Source organism: Aspergillus pseudodeflectus, assembly GCF_044049435.1.
Source record: "Aspergillus pseudodeflectus strain CBS 756.74 chromosome Unknown BJX68scaffold_24, whole genome shotgun sequence".
NCBI lineage: Eukaryota > Fungi > Ascomycota > Eurotiomycetes > Eurotiales > Aspergillaceae > Aspergillus > Aspergillus pseudodeflectus.
Window position 1 is genome coordinate 1 of NW_027263800.1, and position 16491 is coordinate 16491.

Genomic DNA, 16491 nt, shown 5'->3' on the forward strand with positions numbered 1-16491 from the left:
TGAAGCATTTCGTCATGCGCCCTTCTTGATGGACGCCAAGCCTCATACTTGTTTAATTTGCTCCTTTCTTTTGAATCGCGCGATGGATCCATTATCTATTGACCCGGTTAAGTTAGATATACTGCAGGAGACCATCTTTCGGACCGTATTAAAAGTCCCACCTTAGATATACTGCGACTCAAACTCCATCATTCAGTACCTCAAGTCACAGTACCCTAGACCCAGAAGACCCGTCTCCAACACCCGTGTCGTACGGTTGGGTTGCCAGACTAAAAAGGATGGTATTGCTTTGAAGAAGACAATTAATATAGGCAGGTGGTTTGCCAGCTTTTTACTACCTTTGAGACTTATGTAGAAAGTATCACAATCAGACGATATCTAACGTCTGGCGCAGTTCTAGTAGAGAAACCTAAAAGCACAACAGATAACTTAGCTCTCTAGACTTTGAAAATGCCGATGCCATAGATTCTCCACCAGGGGCCGCAGTTCATCATTAATCTCTTCTCTGTCCAGGACATCGCTCATGTCCCCGAGTATCTCATCGAAAGTGTCCAGCGGATTAAAGTCTTCATATCTAACTTCTTCAACCCGTCCGCTCCTCTCAACCACACACTCCAAATCATGGGGCGAGATGTAAACAGGCTGCCGCCCGAGCCCCGTGTAGTCCTCGTACCAGTATCCGACTAGTACGCCGTATGCGCAGAATAGCGGGGTCTGTGACCTGGATGTTGATGCGTCATCATATTTTGGCGCTGGAGCTGTTGTTTCTCCTTCAACAAGCTCAATTGAAGGTATCGCAATATCTGGGTTGAATGATTGCTGGAATTTCTCATCCATGGGTTTAAAAGCCATGTCCATGCCTTGATAGCCTAATCACCTCAGAAAATGCTTTCGGGTTCCAGGAATGCGCATACCTTCACTCGAGTAAATAATTCTCTTCTCAATAATTTTCAATAAGGAGGAAAGACAAATAACCAGCAATATCTTCAAAAGAAATTTGGCTTGAGGCTGGCAATATGTAAAGAGTGATACTCTAAAGGCTATGACGGTTCCAGTACAGCAGGGATTCGGATTCAGTCACCGGTACCAATTCGTTAGTAGTTTCCTGCTCGAGGGTACTCTCTCGCCTCCAGATTTCCTACTCTAGTAGCGGGACCTTTCAGGTATATATAGACACGCTGTATGCGTAGAGGCGAGGAACAGGGCCACACAGCACCAGAAGTTCTGCTCTAGGATGCCGGAGATACTGCTAAAGATAGTAGCTCTAGGCGTTCTCGAGGGCCACTAGTCAGCTATAGTAGGCTCTCTTCACTCAGCAGTGAATCTGCCTTACCTCCGTGATACTCCTATTCGCGGGCAATAACTACCGTATGAGGTATGTCGTCGGAGGTGCAAGAAGCCCTGAGAGCGCTCCCTCGTCCTTTAGTCACCCAGCTAGCTCATAAGGGTCACCAATACTATAAAGGAAGCATTCCCTCCTTCGATTCCAGGCCACGTTTTTTGGACAATCCTCTTCCTTTGGAATTCTTCGACCTGTGATTTTGCCACCCTCATCATGATTTGGAAAGATTATGAGTATGACACTGCCACCATAGCTTCCTGGCCAGTCAAAGCGAGAGGCCACTTGGCAGAGGAAGCCAGCGAGATCGCTGAAGAGCTTGCCTTGCAGCCCACAGTTGAAATATGGAACCACAGCAAAGTATGAGCTCCTAAGGACAAGCATGCTGTCCTATTCTGATATTCCTTAGTTCCGCGACATCATTAGTCAACTTTGCACGGAATCCCCCGAAGTGGCCCAGGCCATTGCAAGAGAAATTCAGGAGCGCACGCGTGCCAATATGAATCGAGAAAGCTCCAACTTACCAGCGAGTTCTAGCCGACGAGCCGGCCGGCAGCAAAGGAGAGTGCGAAAGCGCCGCTCCTATTCACATAAGTCTGCCTTGCCCAGGACTAGGGGCCTGCTAGCTTGGGACTTACCACGAAGTACAGACCACAGCAAGGTTGTTCCTACTCTGCAAACCCCTCTAGAAAAGGAGGCGATGGCATCCCTCAAACCCCTTCCAAGTTAGAAAGTGCTTCATAAAAGTTAGTAAATATTCGCTCAGCTACATCATGAATACATCTTTAACTTCTGTTTAGATGTATTTGTGGGAGACGCGTGGAAATATTAGAAGCGAAACATCCCATCTGGACAATCGCAATGTGCGTGCAGGAAGGAAGATGGGTACTGGTAAAATTACCAGAACCGCCATATGTTCTACCAGTATGATGATACTAATTACACGGTTGGAGATGGCTGTGGAAACTGACACTTTGGAGCCCCAGAGCATGGACATACTGACGTTCAAGTGTTCAGCACGATGGATCGTGGGTTTGGGCTTCAAAGCAAGCGTCTGTTCAAACCTGATGAACTGATTCTGGAGTACACTGGAGAAATAATCACCAAGGATGAATGCCTGGCTCGGATTGAGACCATGTACAAGTCTGACAAGGTAGTTCATCATCTTCCGTCCTCGTGAGTTCCGTTGCTCTTATTTTACTAAACGCTTTTCCGCAGTGTTCCTATTTATTGAGTATAGATAAAAGCCTTGTTATCGATACTACTCGCCGCGGCTCTTCGGCTCGCTTCATGAACCATTCCTATGAGCCTAATTACCGAGTTGAAAAGTAGATAGTGGGTAGAAAGCCGCGAATGGCGCTTTTTGCCGGTAATCGTGGCATCAGAGCCATGGAGGAACTAACTTTTGACTACCGGTTTGAGTAAGCATACTTCATTTACACGCGCGGGCACCAACTGATTGTATGCTCAGATCATTCTCCCAGACTCATGCCGAAGAATGTCTATGTCGTTCAGCAAGCTGCCGCGGTTTGCTCGCGCGAAATTGAAGGATTGTACATATCAACTGATGAAAGTAACCGGACCCTAGTCTCATTAGGTAATGCGAAGTACAGTTATTAAGGTTTAGTCCTGTTAATATGATGGCCGCTTCGAGCTCTCGGATGATGGTAATTTGACAGCTTATTATTGAATGTTCGGACAGGAACTGTTCATATTGTTCAATATAGTGAAAGAAGCTATGTGCGGTGGCGGAAGATGAACAATTCTCCATCAATGTCCCATCAGAAGATGTACAGCGTTCAACACAAACTAATAATCAATGGGCTTTGAGAGCTGAGGTGCTCATCTAGCTAGCCGCCAAATGGGGGTTAGTATTCCCAAGGTCGAAACGAATTTGGACTCGAACAGCATCTGTTGAATGATCAGACTCTCACCGCCGAATGCAACATCCTTAATAATGCATGACGTTTAACTGCTGCCCGAATAATTTTGCGAAAAACTGAGAAGAGAATTCTACGTGTTCCAGCGAAAGACACACGGCACGAAGTCTGCGGCGTGTCGAAATTATTATGAAGAGGGATTTAACTTCTAGCAAGGTGTCTAGAAGCATTACAATAATCTCTACTGGTAAGTCGGTCATTGTATAGCGCTTTTGATGGATTCGCCGTTTACAAGCGTAATGCAGTCATTGCTAGAGGTTGACAAGGAAGCTCGAGGAAGAGAGTGAGTGAAATCAGAAAAAGTGCGGGCGCTACAGTAGATCTATAATATGAGCAGCGATGCTATCCAAACTGATCCAGCCGAGATGCATACTCGAATTAGTACATTTTATGAATCCAAGCTACAGATTCTCGATTATGCGTATGCATCTTCTATAGTTCTGTGTGGATTTGGCCTTGCTTATCAATCCTTTCCGAGTAAGCGATAAATTCAACAGGAATAGAAGCCAGGCACCAGAGCGAGGGTCAAGGTATATAAACACTGCGACGACCCAGCCATTCCATACAATCCAGCAACAATCCAACAGCAATCTCCCCGCCAGTCTTCCAAACACCACACAATCTTGCAATTACAAGCAGATCAACAGCACCCCCTCAGTCAAAATGTACGCCTTCAAGCTTTCCACCCTCGCCGTCCTCGCGACCATGTGCACCTCTGCCTTCGCGACGCCCGCCCCCCTTGAGGCGCGCGACGACACCGCCAACGTTCGCATGTTCTCCGGCGACACCTGTGGCGGCGCCGAGCAGAGCTTCTCCGTGGCCGGCAGCGGCTCCTACCGCTGTGTCCCCGTGAGCGCGGCTCGACGCTCCGTCATCGTGACCGGAAGGTACGTGCTAAATAAAAGTTCCGTTCCTGATCTGCTGGTTTCCCTATAAAGAAGGAACGAGGCCTGGAAAGAGTCCCTGCCGCTCTACTGTTTGTCTTGACTGTGCAATAGAATGCGATAGCTAACATAACCTTTCCTCCTCACAGTGGCTGCACGACCACGACCTGGTCCGGTACCAACTGCGGCGGGAGTCGCTACAAGATTCCTGACTCGGGCTGCCACTCCGTGCTGTACGGTTCTATTTCCGTTCAATGCTAGGGCTCCTGCCCTAGCTAGCGCTGCGCCAGGTTCGACACGACGACGATAGTTGTGTTCAGGAGAGAGAGAGAGAGTGGGCGCAGTGACTGCAACAACACGCGGGCTACAGATCATAGTCCGTTGGGAAACTTGCGCGTTTCCGTCCATTCATTTTGAGTTATGGTTTTTGTATTTAGGAAATGGCAGTACTCAGGGAGACCACTGCAACAGCATGCATGCTCTTGGCCCATTGCCCTTGGACCTTGCTGTTTAGATTCCGCTTGGCTACTATGTGGTGGATGGACACAGCTTATAGCTTAGGGGTACAGTCTACAGAAAAGGGGCCGGTGACTAGCAGTTGAATAGCAGTGTCTCTTCAGGTTCTGCAGTTGACTTTCCTTGTAGTGCATGAGACTCGCATCTCGATCCTCGCTCGCCTTTGTGCATGGAGGCAGCCTCCTGGTAGAGATACGCTATAGCCACAAGGTATGGTAAGAGACATTAACAGCATAACCGAGTCCGATCAAGACCAGAGGTGCGATATCATCACCCGCGTACATGTTTTGCATAAGGCGGCGGTGCATTAAAATCATTGTCTACAAATTCACCATGCAGCAACCAATCTATCTCTTCCTTATTAGCTGCCTCCATCTCAGCCTTTAACAGAGGTGGTCCACGGTCTTCCTCGAAGTCCTCTTCGATTTCGATCCTCTTCCCTCGACTTATACAGAAGCTAATGATGCTAAGCGAGAAGATGACACCAAAGACGGCGACGATCGCAATCTCTGCACCGCTACTCATGCCCGGTCTTGGCGATGCCCCCGGTGATGGCGAGGGTGAAGGGGTCGGCGTATATGAGTAAGGTGTAGGGGTAGGCGTAGGGGTCGGCTCAGCACTAGGCGTCGGCCTGTTTAGATCAGGCCATGTATTCCGACCAGCACGGATGAGGCTCTGCTCATCACAAAATTCCACCTCCCTCGGACGATTCAGGTATTGGTGTGTCTAAACAACGTGGTCCGAGCACTCGGTGGGTATATTGGAACGGATGGCCATGGAGTCGGCATCCAGGAGACGACTGAAGTTGAGGCTGCTCGACGTGTTAATTATTCATGACAATTACTGTTAGACGGCGCAAAGATGGATGGGGGAGACGGCGGAGATGATGGGACTAACGTTTTGAGCTCCCCGCCTATGTTGATATTCCTGGCTTCATATAGTTCTGAATACACTTCGACCGGGTTGTAGGTGTAGATGTACATTGGCGCCTTCGTCTTTTCCAAGGGGCCAAGGTCGACGCTAGGATTTCAATGGTCGCGAATGTCAACAAGTGTCAAGTCAAATTGCTACAGTAGAGGTGAGTAAGGGCCGTACCAGCTAATGTACCCCCAAATGGAAAGCAGCTTCTCCAGGCGTTTAAGCAAGGGGAGGTTTAAAGTGGGTAAAGTCGCCTGCTAAGCCTCCACGGTCAACCCACCATAACCTACCACTTCGAGGCTTGGCAATAAGAGGCTTGCATATTAATTAATTAGCTTAGTGCTAGAGAGGCAATAACGATGTTGTGCTCTCCCATGCGACCCGACGTGTAAACATTCGTGTTGGTCTGGTGTCTAGTGAAGCCAGTTGGAGCTGCATGTTCCTCATCAAGCATGGCTTCTGCAGCGGCCCGCTCGATGGGAAGTGCAGCGATCCAGGCGATCGTGTAGGAGTCGGGACTGTCGAGGGCGTTGGGGGTAGCCATGGGGCGGAGGGAATCGCACGGGGCTGTGGTAGGTGAGTGAGAAATTGAGGTTGTCCAAGAGCAATTGGGCGAAGACCTATAAACAAGATAATTGAGTTAAACTAGCAGTTTCCGTCTTTGTGAGGGTGGCAGGAATTGGATCATGATGATCTGACCAGCGTTCAGCCTCAGATTAACCCATCTCAGGTGCCAGGTGTGGTCGAGCCGCTGGACAATCCTATCGTTCTGCTCGCTGCAGGGAAGACGGGCGCTGGTTGGGCGAGCCGCCACACCAATGGTCCAAAATTAGCCAGGTGAGCGGCTAGAACGTCCCAATCAACGCTGCGAGCGCCAATGCGTCCAGCAAAAGCCTGGAACAGCCATTGGTGCAGGAGGCTGTCTGTAAACGCCCTGCCCGCACGAAGTGTCTGATTTGAAAGGCCAGGATTCCGAGAGCTTCCGGCCTTCGGAGCTGATTAGATTGCACGCTTGGAGCAAGGGAGCCAGCAAGATCCGTCATCTATTGCTGACAATGAAAAATTGCATAGTGGGCATAGTAGTATGTCGCCGAACTCCGTACTCAGCCCACGATTGAGGAAGCTGCACAAATGAGCGAAAACATCCGGAGATGGGCGGCAACCCTGTTTCACCAAGTTTTGTGTCGCCAAAGTCAAAGAAAAAACTAAGGACAAGGCCATCTTTTTCATTTGCAAGGTAATCAAGCATAGTTGCACTAAGAATCGTCTTTCCACATCCCGCCAGCCCGCGCAGCCATAAGTGTCGAGACGACCCTAAGTGCCATGACTGGAAGACAGGATTTCTTAGTAGCCATGCGCCTGTCCCCTAATGGCGGAGCGTCCTCGCGTGGTTGGCATTTGTAGACGGGTCTGGTGGACTCAGCCATCGCCTGACCTTTTCAGTATCAAGGTCTGACCTGATCGAATCAGTGGTCGCTTTTGTTGCAGCAGTGGTCTACTGCACGTCACTCATCTGTTCCTGAACTACTTGCAGTCAGAATGGTGTCGAGTACATGTGTTATTCGACCTCGTGTATCTGCTGGTCTATTTATGAAGAAACAACTAACCCGACTGAAGCACCTCCAGCGCTCTCTTAGTCTCTTGGACCTCCACACCTGGCACATACTCCAGAAGCTCCTTGGTATACGCAGCTGCAGTTGCCGAGGCGTAGCGTTGCCATCGATCATTCTTATGAGAATCAGCGTAGTCACAGATACCTCGGATCACGAGGCAAGGAAAGTGGTTCATCAGGCCCGCCGCTTCCATCTCAACGCAGATGCAATCCTCGCCAAGGTCAGCAAAAATCTGATCGCGCATGGCGGCGTCTTCAACAAGTGTGTTGCCAGATGCAATGATCCCGTAGTGAATCTCTGGATTGGTGGTGTCTCGAGGATCGCGTTGAACCTCACCGTCCACGTCACATCCCTGGCAGTCCAAGCCAGCAACGTGGTCGCATAAAGCCTTGAAGAGGCGGTCATTCTCAAAGCCCTGGTGAGCATAGCCAGGATTTTGCTTAGATTTTTTTCTCATCTTTGGGTTCTTCTCCAGCATCTCTTAAAGGAAGCTGGGCACTTTAGAGTCCTTCCGCTCGTGATACGCCTGAATGCTGGCAATCGCATTAAGAAGGACTGTTGGAGGCGGCTTGAGGAAGCCTTTGCGCTCACGCTTGTCACCTGACTTTGCCTTGATCAAGTCGTACTCGGGGGACTCTGACGGTCGAACACCATTCTCCTGGGCTGCAGAGAATGGGCATGAGGCGGTGGTGAAGATGCTACTGGACACTAGAAAGGTAGATGTGGACTCGGACTCAGACGGTCGGACACCATTATCCTGGGCTTCTGCGAACGGGCACGAGGAAGTGGCGAAACTGCTACTAGAGACGGGGAAGGTAGATGTGGGCTCGACGGACTCTGAACATGGCGCGACACCGTTGTGCTGGGCGGCAGGGTATGGCCACGAGGCAGTGGTGAAGCTATTACTCGAGACTGAAAAGGTGGATGCAGACTCAAAGGACTCTCATGGTCAGACACTATTATCCTGGGCTGCAGAGAATGGGCGTGAGGCAGTGGCGAAGCTACTTCTTGAGACCGGGCATGTGGATGTAGACTCAAAGGACTCCCGGGGTTGGACACCATTATCCTGGGCTGCAGCGAACGGACACGAGACAGTGGTGAAGCTACTGGAGATGACGAAACATCCGCTAACTTAAATGATAGTAGATGTACATAAGAGAAAACGCTTCTGCTTCACCTTAGAAGAGGTAAGTCCCATGGTTCCGAGATGACCATAATTCTATCTTGCTTCTTGTTGCTGGAATGGCCCATGATCACATACAGCGGCTGATAGAAAGTATTGCAGGCTCGTGCACCACCTTCGCATCCATTAGAAGACACAAGCCTAGAATTATTAACCTAGTGCTATTGAGTGATATCTTCACCACATAACAGAGTGCTTCCCACCATTTTTCAAGCACCATAAATCTCTAAGCTTTTGTAGCAGCCTATAATATGCGTGGGAATAGTTTCTGTTCGCCGAAGGGAGATCACATTACCTATATCGAGCGCCTCATCCCCAATATCGCTGAGCTCGTCGTAAACGGACATCTGAACTATGCTCTATCTCCATCAAATCCTCAACCAGGCTACCACAGACTGTTTGAAACATGGCGGCGCCACGTTGGATATACAGTGTTACGAGAGGTTCAACGCGGACCACGAGGAGTTGACCAGTGAAACCATTTTTCGTAGTATCGAGCATCAGCTAGGGTATGAAGACGGAAGATCTCGGGGATGACTGCTATAACTGTGAGGGAGGGCCGGCAGAGTCCAGGGAGCCCGTGAGGCCTGATTATTTCCCTGCGACCTGACCGCGAGAGTTTGTGTAAGGACGTCGAGTTGTAGATGTCGACATCCAGAACACCAGCGAGATAGTTGGGCATTCTTCTTGAAGGTGTGACCTACCATCAGTTCTGGTCTATGACCAGAACCTTCTGGAAAACCTTAGTTTCTTAAGTAGCGGTGATCTCATAGGTATCCATATCCTGTATCTATTATGCAACCCGTTCTTCCCTAATGACAGGTGACTTCAATGATCTGCCCGAGATACGAAGTAGCTAATAATATGAAACTAAGTGGATATTTCATCTAGAAAAGACGTGGTGCACATATAATCAACTAACCCTCGAAGACAGGTTAGGTTGGTTAGGCTACTTCCGACCGAACGCTAACATTCTGTATATAGCGCATCACTATAGAAGTTAAGGATGAACGCGCGACTTAACAGTTAACTATGGACACACGCCCTGCAACACCAGCTCTTAGCATCCGCTAGCCTAATCGTCGCCAAGAATTTTAGTAAACGTAAGCTCAAACATGGTTGGTCAGACCGTGTAGACTCGCAAGTGCCAAGGGGCGCTTTACCTAGGTAGTCACACCCTCAAATACTGCTCATATCTTGTCGATCAATTCAACTGGCATGCCAAGATGTCTGAAAACGATACCACAGACATTGTCTGAATTCCTGAGTATTTTCCAGCTGCCCATCAGAGCTGGGATGTTTCTAGCCGATGTATCCTTGGCTATTTCGCGACGACTAATCCCATCCCTTGAAGGCGTGTTGATCATCTGGCTTGTCCAAGAGCAGATATCATCACCAGCGTCACATTCGGTTCGATCTAGCGCTTAGATGTCATCAGAAGGATCCATATATCTCGCCAATGTGCGGCTGAGCCAGTCGTTGCAATTCGGGAGGATATGTTAGCTCTACCTAGTATCGCGCCGAATTTCTCATTTCCCGTCTCCAGGTCCAGGTATAAAGAGGCCAAATCGCCACATGGTGAAGGACAGAAAGAGCACTCAGGTTCCTTCCCGCACGGTCACCACCATCAGCAAATCAGCCAATTCCCTCTCATCCATTTACAATGACCACAAGTACCTTCCCACTATCCAAGCCCACCGTGGTCATCGCCTGCCCCCCAGCAGCCGGCCACACAACCCCCCTCCTCGTCCAAGCAACGAACCTTACCAAGCGCGGCTACGAAGTCCACTTCATCGCAGGCGCAGAGTCAGAGTCCGCTATCCTCAAAGTCGGCGCGATCTTCAACCCCGTGGCAACGGTCTGGACGCCCGAGAAATTTGGGCACATGTTCTCCCTCCCCGAGGGGAACGAGCAGCGCATCTACGGGATAAAGGGGTTCTTTGTCGACGCCACCCCGGGGGCAATGAGTGTCCTCCGGACAGTCCTCGAGGACATCCGTGCGCGCGACCCAGAGCGCGACGTTGTCATACTGCAGGAGTACACGTCCATGGGCGTGTGGCCTTTCCTATTCGGGGCGCCGCTGCCAAGGGGGTATACCCATTTTCCAAAGGTGATTACGTTCTCCACGACGCCGATGACGATCTCAAGTGTTGACCATGCGCCCTTTGGGCCGGGGCTGCCGCCGGATTCCAGTGAGGAGGGTCGTAAGCGGAATAAGGTACTGTACGAGGAGGACAGGCCCGTGTGGGATGCGTTGAAGGACTATGTGAATGAAGTTTTTGGCAACCTTGGGGCGACGGTTAGGGTTGACGAGCCGTTCTTTGACTTTCTGGCGACGGGCGCGGACCTCATGTTACAGCCGTGTAGTCCGAGTCTCGAGTACCCTCGCAGCGACATGCCAAACAATATCCGCTTTATCGGTGCGCATCCGCGGAAGGAGATTGGGCTTGATACTGTTCTGCCCGAGTGGTGGGGCGACCTGTTGGCTGCGAAGAAGGAAGGGAGAAAGGTAGTCTTCGTCTCGCAGGGGACGTTCCAGCTTGATTACAGTATGTTGTTGAAGCCTACTATTGAGGCCTTGGGAGAAATGGATGACTGCTTCGTTATCGGGGTCCTAGGCGTCAAGGGTGCGACGCTGGATGAGGTGACGATCCCGGCCAACACGAGGGTGGTCGACTTTTTGCCGTATGATGCCGTCCTACCCCATGTTGATCTCTTTGTTTCAAATGCCGGGTACGGAGGGTTCCTCCATGGCGTCATGAATGGCGTTCCCATGGTTCTTGCAGGATCCGGTCGTGAGTCTCCATTTTCACAAATCTTACACGCAGCTATGTGATACTGACTCCTGAGACAGAAGACAAGTCCGAGGTCTGCACTCGAGGCGAATGGGCTGGGATCGCCGTGAATCTGAAGACAGACACTCCCAGCGTTGAGGCCATCCGGGATGCAGTCAATAATGTTTTGACGGACAACAAATTCAAGACACGCTGCGTGGAGGTCCAGAGCGAGAACGAGGCGCTGGACAGTCGTGCTCAGGTGGAGCGAGCGATCATGGAGTTTGCCGCGCGTGCTTGAAATACCAGGCAAGGTGCCCAGGCCTTACGTCAGTGAAGTGACAGGTAGATAAGGATGGCTTTTAATAAGTTGAATATGAGTAGGCATCAGGATCATCGCTGCTGCCTTTGCTTCAAGTCACCTGATTCAAACAAACAAACAAACAATTTATTAACGCCCGGCGGCTAAGCCGAAAGGGCAACTATCACTAATCTACTAGTACATTTCCTATCAGGTGCCTTGTCTCCTTGTAGCCCATGCAAAATCACTTTTAGCATATGTCTTGCCGTCTGTCAGTGTCACAGGGGATTCTCGTGGGTTAGTAATTTTGTTAGTAGGCTGGCTTGAAGGCGCTTCTTCAAGTGTTCAACGTCCTATCTTCGGCAGTTGAAGCGCGTCTACCCTGGCTGTTAGCAAAATGTATATCAATCTTCCCAGTGAATCCTATATTCTGGCCTTTTCATCTAACTTGAATTTGTCATATTCAAGACTATCATGGAAGATGAAAAGAGATTCTGGAACGGGACCAGTCGGAGACCAGACACAACTGACCTCGAAGCAGTAAACCCACCAACTCCCAAGCAACCTCAAGACCGCAACCTCGTAACATGGAGCAGCGATACCGACCCCGAATACCCCAGAAACTGGGCTAAGAGCATAAAATGGAAGAATACCTGGACCATCTCCCTCTTCGTCTTCATCTCACCCATCTCCTCCTCAATGATCGCTCCTGCACTGCAAGACCTCGGCGAATTGCTGCACATGGAAACCGATTTTGAAATCTATCTTTCCATGGCAATTTTCATCCTGGCTTACGCAATCGGGCAGATCTTTTTGGGTCCTGCTTTGGAGCTATATGGTCGTGCTCAGCTGTTGCAGGCGAGCAACCTTTGGTATATGGCGTGGAACCTAGGCTGTGGATCTGCAATGACCAAGGCACAGCTCTTCGCATTTCGCAGCCCTTGTGGAGCACAGAACCAAGGCGCAAGTTCAAGCCATGACTGCCATCCAGCGAACATCTCTCTTGAGGACAGCACCACTGGTCGGAGATTCCAACATGCTCTTCTTGTCTTGCACCAATCACCAAAAGGCGGGGCTTTTTGAGTTGGACTTTTCAAGTGCTGTTGTTGCCCCAGGGATGCCTCTGAGCGAACGACCACATGCACTTGGTAGACCGTCGTACAAACATGGTGTGTCAAAGTGTTTCTGCTGGAAAAAGGAGATTCTCCTTCTTTATGCTCTTCGTCTCCATGGAAGAACCAAGTTCTTTGTCCAGTTCAACAAAGAAACTTGGTCTTGGCGCGTGAACAGCTTGCGTTTCCGGACCAAAAATACGGGATATGGGAGGAAACTAAGCCAGACCGGGCTATAGAGGGCGATCCGATTTAGACGATCACCTCCCACACAACTCAGCTGCGGTGCGAGGCGCTTCGGGTCCCTTGAGAGGAAGACCACATAGGACAGAAGGGGAGTGGCCATTGGCCCGCCGCGCAGGTCGTGTTGATCTGACCTGATCGAATCCGACTAGCCAAAAGTGGCCTTCTTGAGAACTATGATCACGTGACTGATACTGCAAACACAACAAACAGCTCATTCAATCAAATTCGAGCGATCGCACGCGTCCAGACACGTCCAACCGTGTGATCCACCTCGGTTGTACCGGCATGAACGGGACTGTCCGTCACGTTTAGTTCACGGACAAACATGTCAGACCACTGGATCCATCTGGAAGCGGGCACGAAACTGCAGGCGTCGCGGCACTCCACGGGAGGGGTTGATGAACCCGCTGGGCGGCTCTTTAAATTCTGTGGATCTCTGAGTCCACAGCCCACGCTGTCGCTAGCAACCTTGAGGTTATGCGTTTCTCAGGCGACGTGTACACAGAAATTCGAGATCATATCGCATCCCATCTGGAAAGACTCGCCCTACTATCGCTGCCAGAGAAAGAGAGTGTGGAGGTGGAAAGCTCGGATACACGAGTCTCCCACCCTACCTTAGAAGAACTGGTTGATGATGAGCTCACGGCGGTTGATCTGTTATTTGGCGATCCCCCAGAATGCATGCCAGAGTCCACGGAGGACTTGCCGCCGGTCCTAAAGAGCTGGTCCGAGATTCTGGAAGGGTGGACTTTTGGGCATAATTGCGACTATGACCCCAGTAGAGACCCCTTAATCGATCACTTCATGATATTCCTCGATGCCGTCGACAGCCCCGAACTCCATGATAATGCCCTCCAAGCAGCCTCAGCAAAAAGCCATCAAGAGATTGTTAAACTACTCTTGGACAAGGGAGCAGACATCAACGTGCAGGGTGGCGAGTATGGTAATGCTCTTCAGGCCGCCTCATTTGGAGGTCATCAAAAGATTATCCAACTTCTCTTGGAGAAGGGAGCAGACATCAACGCACAAGGCGGCCACTATGGCAATGCTCTCCAGGCCGCCTCTTTACAAGGCCACACAGAGATTGTTTGCCTACTCTTAGACAAGGGAGCAGATATCGATGCGCGGGGCGGCGAGTATGGTGATGCCCTTCAGGCTGCTTCGTTTGGAGGTTATCAAGAGATTGTGAGACTACTCTTGGACAAGGGAGCAGACATCAACGCGCAGTGTGGCGAGTTTGGTAATGCTCTCCAAGCCGCCTCATTTGGAGGCCATCAAGATATTGTGAGACTACTCTTGGACATGGGAGCAGACATCAACGCGCAAGGCGGCAAATATGGCAATGCTCTTCAAGCCACCTCAGCACCCTTATGCAAAACATGTGGAATCCCAACAATTATTACCAATGCCAGACAGTGGAATCAAAACGGGAACAGTGGACGACCTTTTTATTCTTGTGGACGGTGCCGAACATTCCATAGCTGGGCTGATGGAAAAGGAATCTCCAACCAGAATCCACTTTGTCTGTGTGGTAAGCCAAGCAGGTAGGGGCAAAGTAGCAGGGAAAAGCAGCGCAGAGGATTTTTTAATTGTGCTACAGGTGATTGTAACTTTTTTGAAGAAGCCGAGGTCGAGTTTCGTGTCCCTTCTGCGCCTGAGCTGCAGGATGGAACATGACTATAGTACAATCTTCCTCGGCGGTTGATCCTGTATTTAGTGAATTTGCAGATTGAAGGCGATTTACCTCTAGTACGGTATATCTCTAGAATACATCAGATTATGCATTGCGCGCGCACCAAGTGCCCCGTTATATAGGGCCTGCCATTCACCTACTGCGTGAGAGCCATCCGGCCCCTCTGCCTCAGAAGAAGTTGGGCGCGACAAGGAGGTGGTCTTGTCTTGAAGGAATAATAGAGGAGCGAAGGATTTGACGAACAACCTTGTCATAATTTGCCGCTAGAGTGCCGTCGTAAAAGTCCGGCTTTTTAGAAACAATGCCTTCTGCGAGCGGGTCTACATTTCCAAAGAGCTTCTCTTCTCCCAATGGTATGTCTGCCGAGCCTCGGATGATCGAAAAAACGATGCTCATCGCAGTTTTCTCGATAAAGATGCCAAGTAAGTGCGTGTACTGGGGCTGAGGCTTTCGACAGGCCCTTCCACATACTACCAAGAACTATTAGCAGGTACGAGAATACGCTATGGGCTCTACTCACGATTCTGTCTTGTCCTTCAAAGCAACCTCTGAAGGCGATATATAGGTTCCAATCATGCCCTATCACTGTCCACCCGATGGCCGGTAGAAGCACGCGACTATCTGATTTCTCCCCATGGAGACCCTGTAAGCGCGACAACTTCTCTAACCCAGCAGCTAACCAGATGGCAAGTTGCACCAGTGCCTCCGTGTTGCCGCCATTCGACTGTTTTACTTCAATTCCCGAAAAGAGAGTAACACGTTTTGTAAAAGGGTCTGTCGTTTGGCTCACTGTCCGATCTGGAAAAGTGTTCCAAAAGTTCGCATATGTCTCTTTCACTTGCGGGTCTCGAATGGAAAATGCAAATGTGTAATCAACCTTCTTGCTGACTGCATTCTTTTGCGGTAGACGTGGGAGGAGACAGGGGTCAATACTCTGTGTTTGTCTGTTCTTTGGTTAAATGCGAGCCTTCCAACAGACGGACCTCTAATACTAACACGTTTTTTCCTTGAAGAATTGCATGGCGCTTGAGGCCTCTTTGGAGGAGCGCCTGGATTACTCCGGAGCCCCAGCATGCTCATCCTACCCATGCTCCTCAGCCTCGGCCGCCTCATTGTATATTTCCGTCACGTCCTGCCATAACGCATCAAGTTCCTCTGGTTTCAAACTAACGTCATCGTCGAAGGCGGCGTCTGGGATATCTATAGCTTCATCAGGGGGCTTCGGTATATATTTTGGCCTACAATTATAGAAAACCACGTAAGTATGCCGGCTATGGTTCTGAAGACCAGGTCTAGTTACCTTAAGCGGAGCCGGAATCAGCTTGAAGCCAAAATCGAGGCCCAGTGCCTGCCGAAGCAAACGAACAGAATCAGGAAGTGGTACGGACTTCGGTCGGGTGCAGTGAATGGATGGGCTTGACAGAGGGAGCTCGTTGAGTAGGTCTCGCACTGGGCTTCGTTGTCGTGAGGTTCCAGATGAACTCTGGATAGAAGGGTCAAACTTGGTGCGATCAGTAAGGTCAGTAACCGAGCTAGTTGTGTCGTTATTAAGCCTGTGTTTTCGAGAAGTCGACGTTTCCCTGTGCGACATCTTTCGCCGTTTTGCTCGATAGCTCCTATCGAGGTTGGGTGGTGGAGTTAAGGGAGGGGTTGGATTCTGTTCTTGTTCCAAAACCCCGCTGAGCCAGGAGTCGATATATTCCCGCCTCATTCAATTCTCGTAGTACAAAACAAACTCGTTGCAAATGTGGTTCGATGACAAGTGATCTGGCGTTTGTCGTCCTGCATGATCCCGTTGTTAAGGAAACTAGGAGGTGGAATCACGTGCTTATCGTTGCTGACGCCACAGTCGCAGCCACAGGCAGCCACATGAACGAGAGCTGAGGCTGGTCAGATCATCATAGTCGAATTTCTCCCACCACATTTAGAAGACGGATACTGCTTTCTTAACTCGATTTCTCGTGTATAGTCC

General features: G+C 50.1%; 9 protein-coding genes across 9 annotated transcripts; 4 read left to right on the forward strand and 5 right to left on the reverse strand.

Moving 5' to 3' along the window:
• Window positions 1-429: 429 nt before the first annotated feature.
• Window positions 430-837, reverse strand: BJX68DRAFT_267296 (uncharacterized protein; the record flags this gene model as incomplete). The annotated part of the gene is made up of 1 exon (XM_071045784.1): window positions 430-837. The coding sequence occupies one exon, from the start codon at window positions 835-837 to the stop codon at window positions 430-432; it is 408 nt and encodes a 135-aa protein (XP_070898473.1).
• Window positions 838-3942: 3105 nt separating this feature from the next.
• On the forward strand, window positions 3943-5265 carry BJX68DRAFT_267297 (uncharacterized protein; the record flags this gene model as incomplete). The annotated part of the gene is made up of 2 exons (XM_071045785.1): window positions 3943-4166; window positions 5151-5265. 2 exons carry the CDS (start codon window positions 3943-3945, stop codon window positions 5263-5265), a joined length of 339 nt encoding a protein of 112 aa, XP_070898474.1.
• A 663-nt stretch (window positions 5266-5928) lies between these two features.
• BJX68DRAFT_267298 (nucleoside phosphorylase domain-containing protein) lies at window positions 5929-7667 on the reverse strand (the record flags this gene model as incomplete). Its single annotated transcript, XM_071045786.1, has 2 exons — window positions 5929-6164; window positions 7205-7667. The coding sequence occupies 2 exons, from the start codon at window positions 7665-7667 to the stop codon at window positions 5929-5931; spliced, it is 699 nt and encodes a 232-aa protein (XP_070898475.1).
• A 2006-nt stretch (window positions 7668-9673) lies between these two features.
• Window positions 9674-11525, forward strand: BJX68DRAFT_238037 (UDP-Glycosyltransferase/glycogen phosphorylase). Its single transcript, XM_071040274.1, has one exon. It carries the CDS (start codon window positions 10057-10059, stop codon window positions 11227-11229), a length of 1173 nt encoding a protein of 390 aa, XP_070898476.1. The 5' UTR covers window positions 9674-10056; the 3' UTR covers window positions 11230-11525.
• A 145-nt stretch (window positions 11526-11670) lies between these two features.
• Window positions 11671-13057, forward strand: BJX68DRAFT_238038 (major facilitator superfamily domain-containing protein). The gene has a single exon (XM_071040275.1). It carries the CDS (start codon window positions 11943-11945, stop codon window positions 12549-12551), a length of 609 nt encoding a protein of 202 aa, XP_070898477.1. The 5' UTR covers window positions 11671-11942; the 3' UTR covers window positions 12552-13057.
• On the reverse strand, window positions 12616-13057 carry BJX68DRAFT_97874 (uncharacterized protein). The gene has a single exon (XM_071050112.1). The coding sequence runs from the start codon at window positions 12924-12926 to the stop codon at window positions 12681-12683; it is 246 nt and encodes an 81-aa protein (XP_070898478.1). The 5' UTR covers window positions 12927-13057; the 3' UTR covers window positions 12616-12680.
• Window positions 13058-13091: 34 nt separating this feature from the next.
• BJX68DRAFT_97910 (ankyrin repeat domain-containing protein) lies at window positions 13092-14642 on the forward strand. The gene has a single exon (XM_071050114.1). The coding sequence runs from the start codon at window positions 13304-13306 to the stop codon at window positions 14372-14374; it is 1071 nt and encodes a 356-aa protein (XP_070898479.1). The 5' UTR covers window positions 13092-13303; the 3' UTR covers window positions 14375-14642.
• On the reverse strand, window positions 14643-15635 carry BJX68DRAFT_97909 (uncharacterized protein). The gene is made up of 3 exons (XM_071050113.1): window positions 15518-15635; window positions 15040-15463; window positions 14643-14989 (listed from the first exon to the last, which is right to left on the reverse strand). The coding sequence occupies exons 1-3, from the start codon at window positions 15538-15540 to the stop codon at window positions 14912-14914; spliced, it is 525 nt and encodes a 174-aa protein (XP_070898480.1). The 5' UTR covers window positions 15541-15635; the 3' UTR covers window positions 14643-14911.
• BJX68DRAFT_97916 (uncharacterized protein) lies at window positions 15522-16478 on the reverse strand. The gene is made up of 2 exons (XM_071050115.1): window positions 15908-16478; window positions 15522-15757 (listed from the first exon to the last, which is right to left on the reverse strand). The coding sequence occupies exons 1-2, from the start codon at window positions 16228-16230 to the stop codon at window positions 15601-15603; spliced, it is 480 nt and encodes a 159-aa protein (XP_070898481.1). The 5' UTR covers window positions 16231-16478; the 3' UTR covers window positions 15522-15600.
• Window positions 16479-16491: the final 13 nt, after the last annotated feature.

Excerpts from the sequence above, each read along its gene's own strand:
- BJX68DRAFT_238037 (XM_071040274.1), top strand. The coding sequence starts at position 10,057 with ATGACCACAAGTACCTTCCCACTATCCAAGCCCACCGTGGTCATCGCC.
- BJX68DRAFT_238038 (XM_071040275.1), top strand. The coding sequence starts at position 11,943 with ATGGAAGATGAAAAGAGATTCTGGAACGGGACCAGTCGGAGACCAGAC.
- BJX68DRAFT_97874 (XM_071050112.1), bottom strand. The coding sequence starts at position 12,926 with ATGGCCACTCCCCTTCTGTCCTATGTGGTCTTCCTCTCAAGGGACCCG.
- BJX68DRAFT_97910 (XM_071050114.1), top strand. The coding sequence starts at position 13,304 with ATGCGTTTCTCAGGCGACGTGTACACAGAAATTCGAGATCATATCGCA.
- BJX68DRAFT_97909 (XM_071050113.1), bottom strand. The coding sequence starts at position 15,540 with ATGCAATTCTTCAAGGAAAAAAC. Across the intron at positions 15,464-15,517 it reads CAATTCTTCAAGGAAAAAAC|ACAAACACAGAGTATTGACC; the intron begins GTGTTAGTATTA and ends ACCAAAGAACAG. Across the intron at positions 14,990-15,039 it reads TTGAAGGACAAGACAGAATC|TATGTGGAAGGGCCTGTCGA; the intron begins GTGAGTAGAGCC and ends AGTTCTTGGTAG.
- BJX68DRAFT_97916 (XM_071050115.1), bottom strand. The coding sequence starts at position 16,230 with ATGAGGCGGGAATATATCGACTCCTGGCTCAGCGGGGTTTTGGAACAA. Across the intron at positions 15,758-15,907 it reads ATTCACTGCACCCGACCGAA|GCCAAAATATATACCGAAGC; the intron begins GTCCGTACCACT and ends CTATAATTGTAG.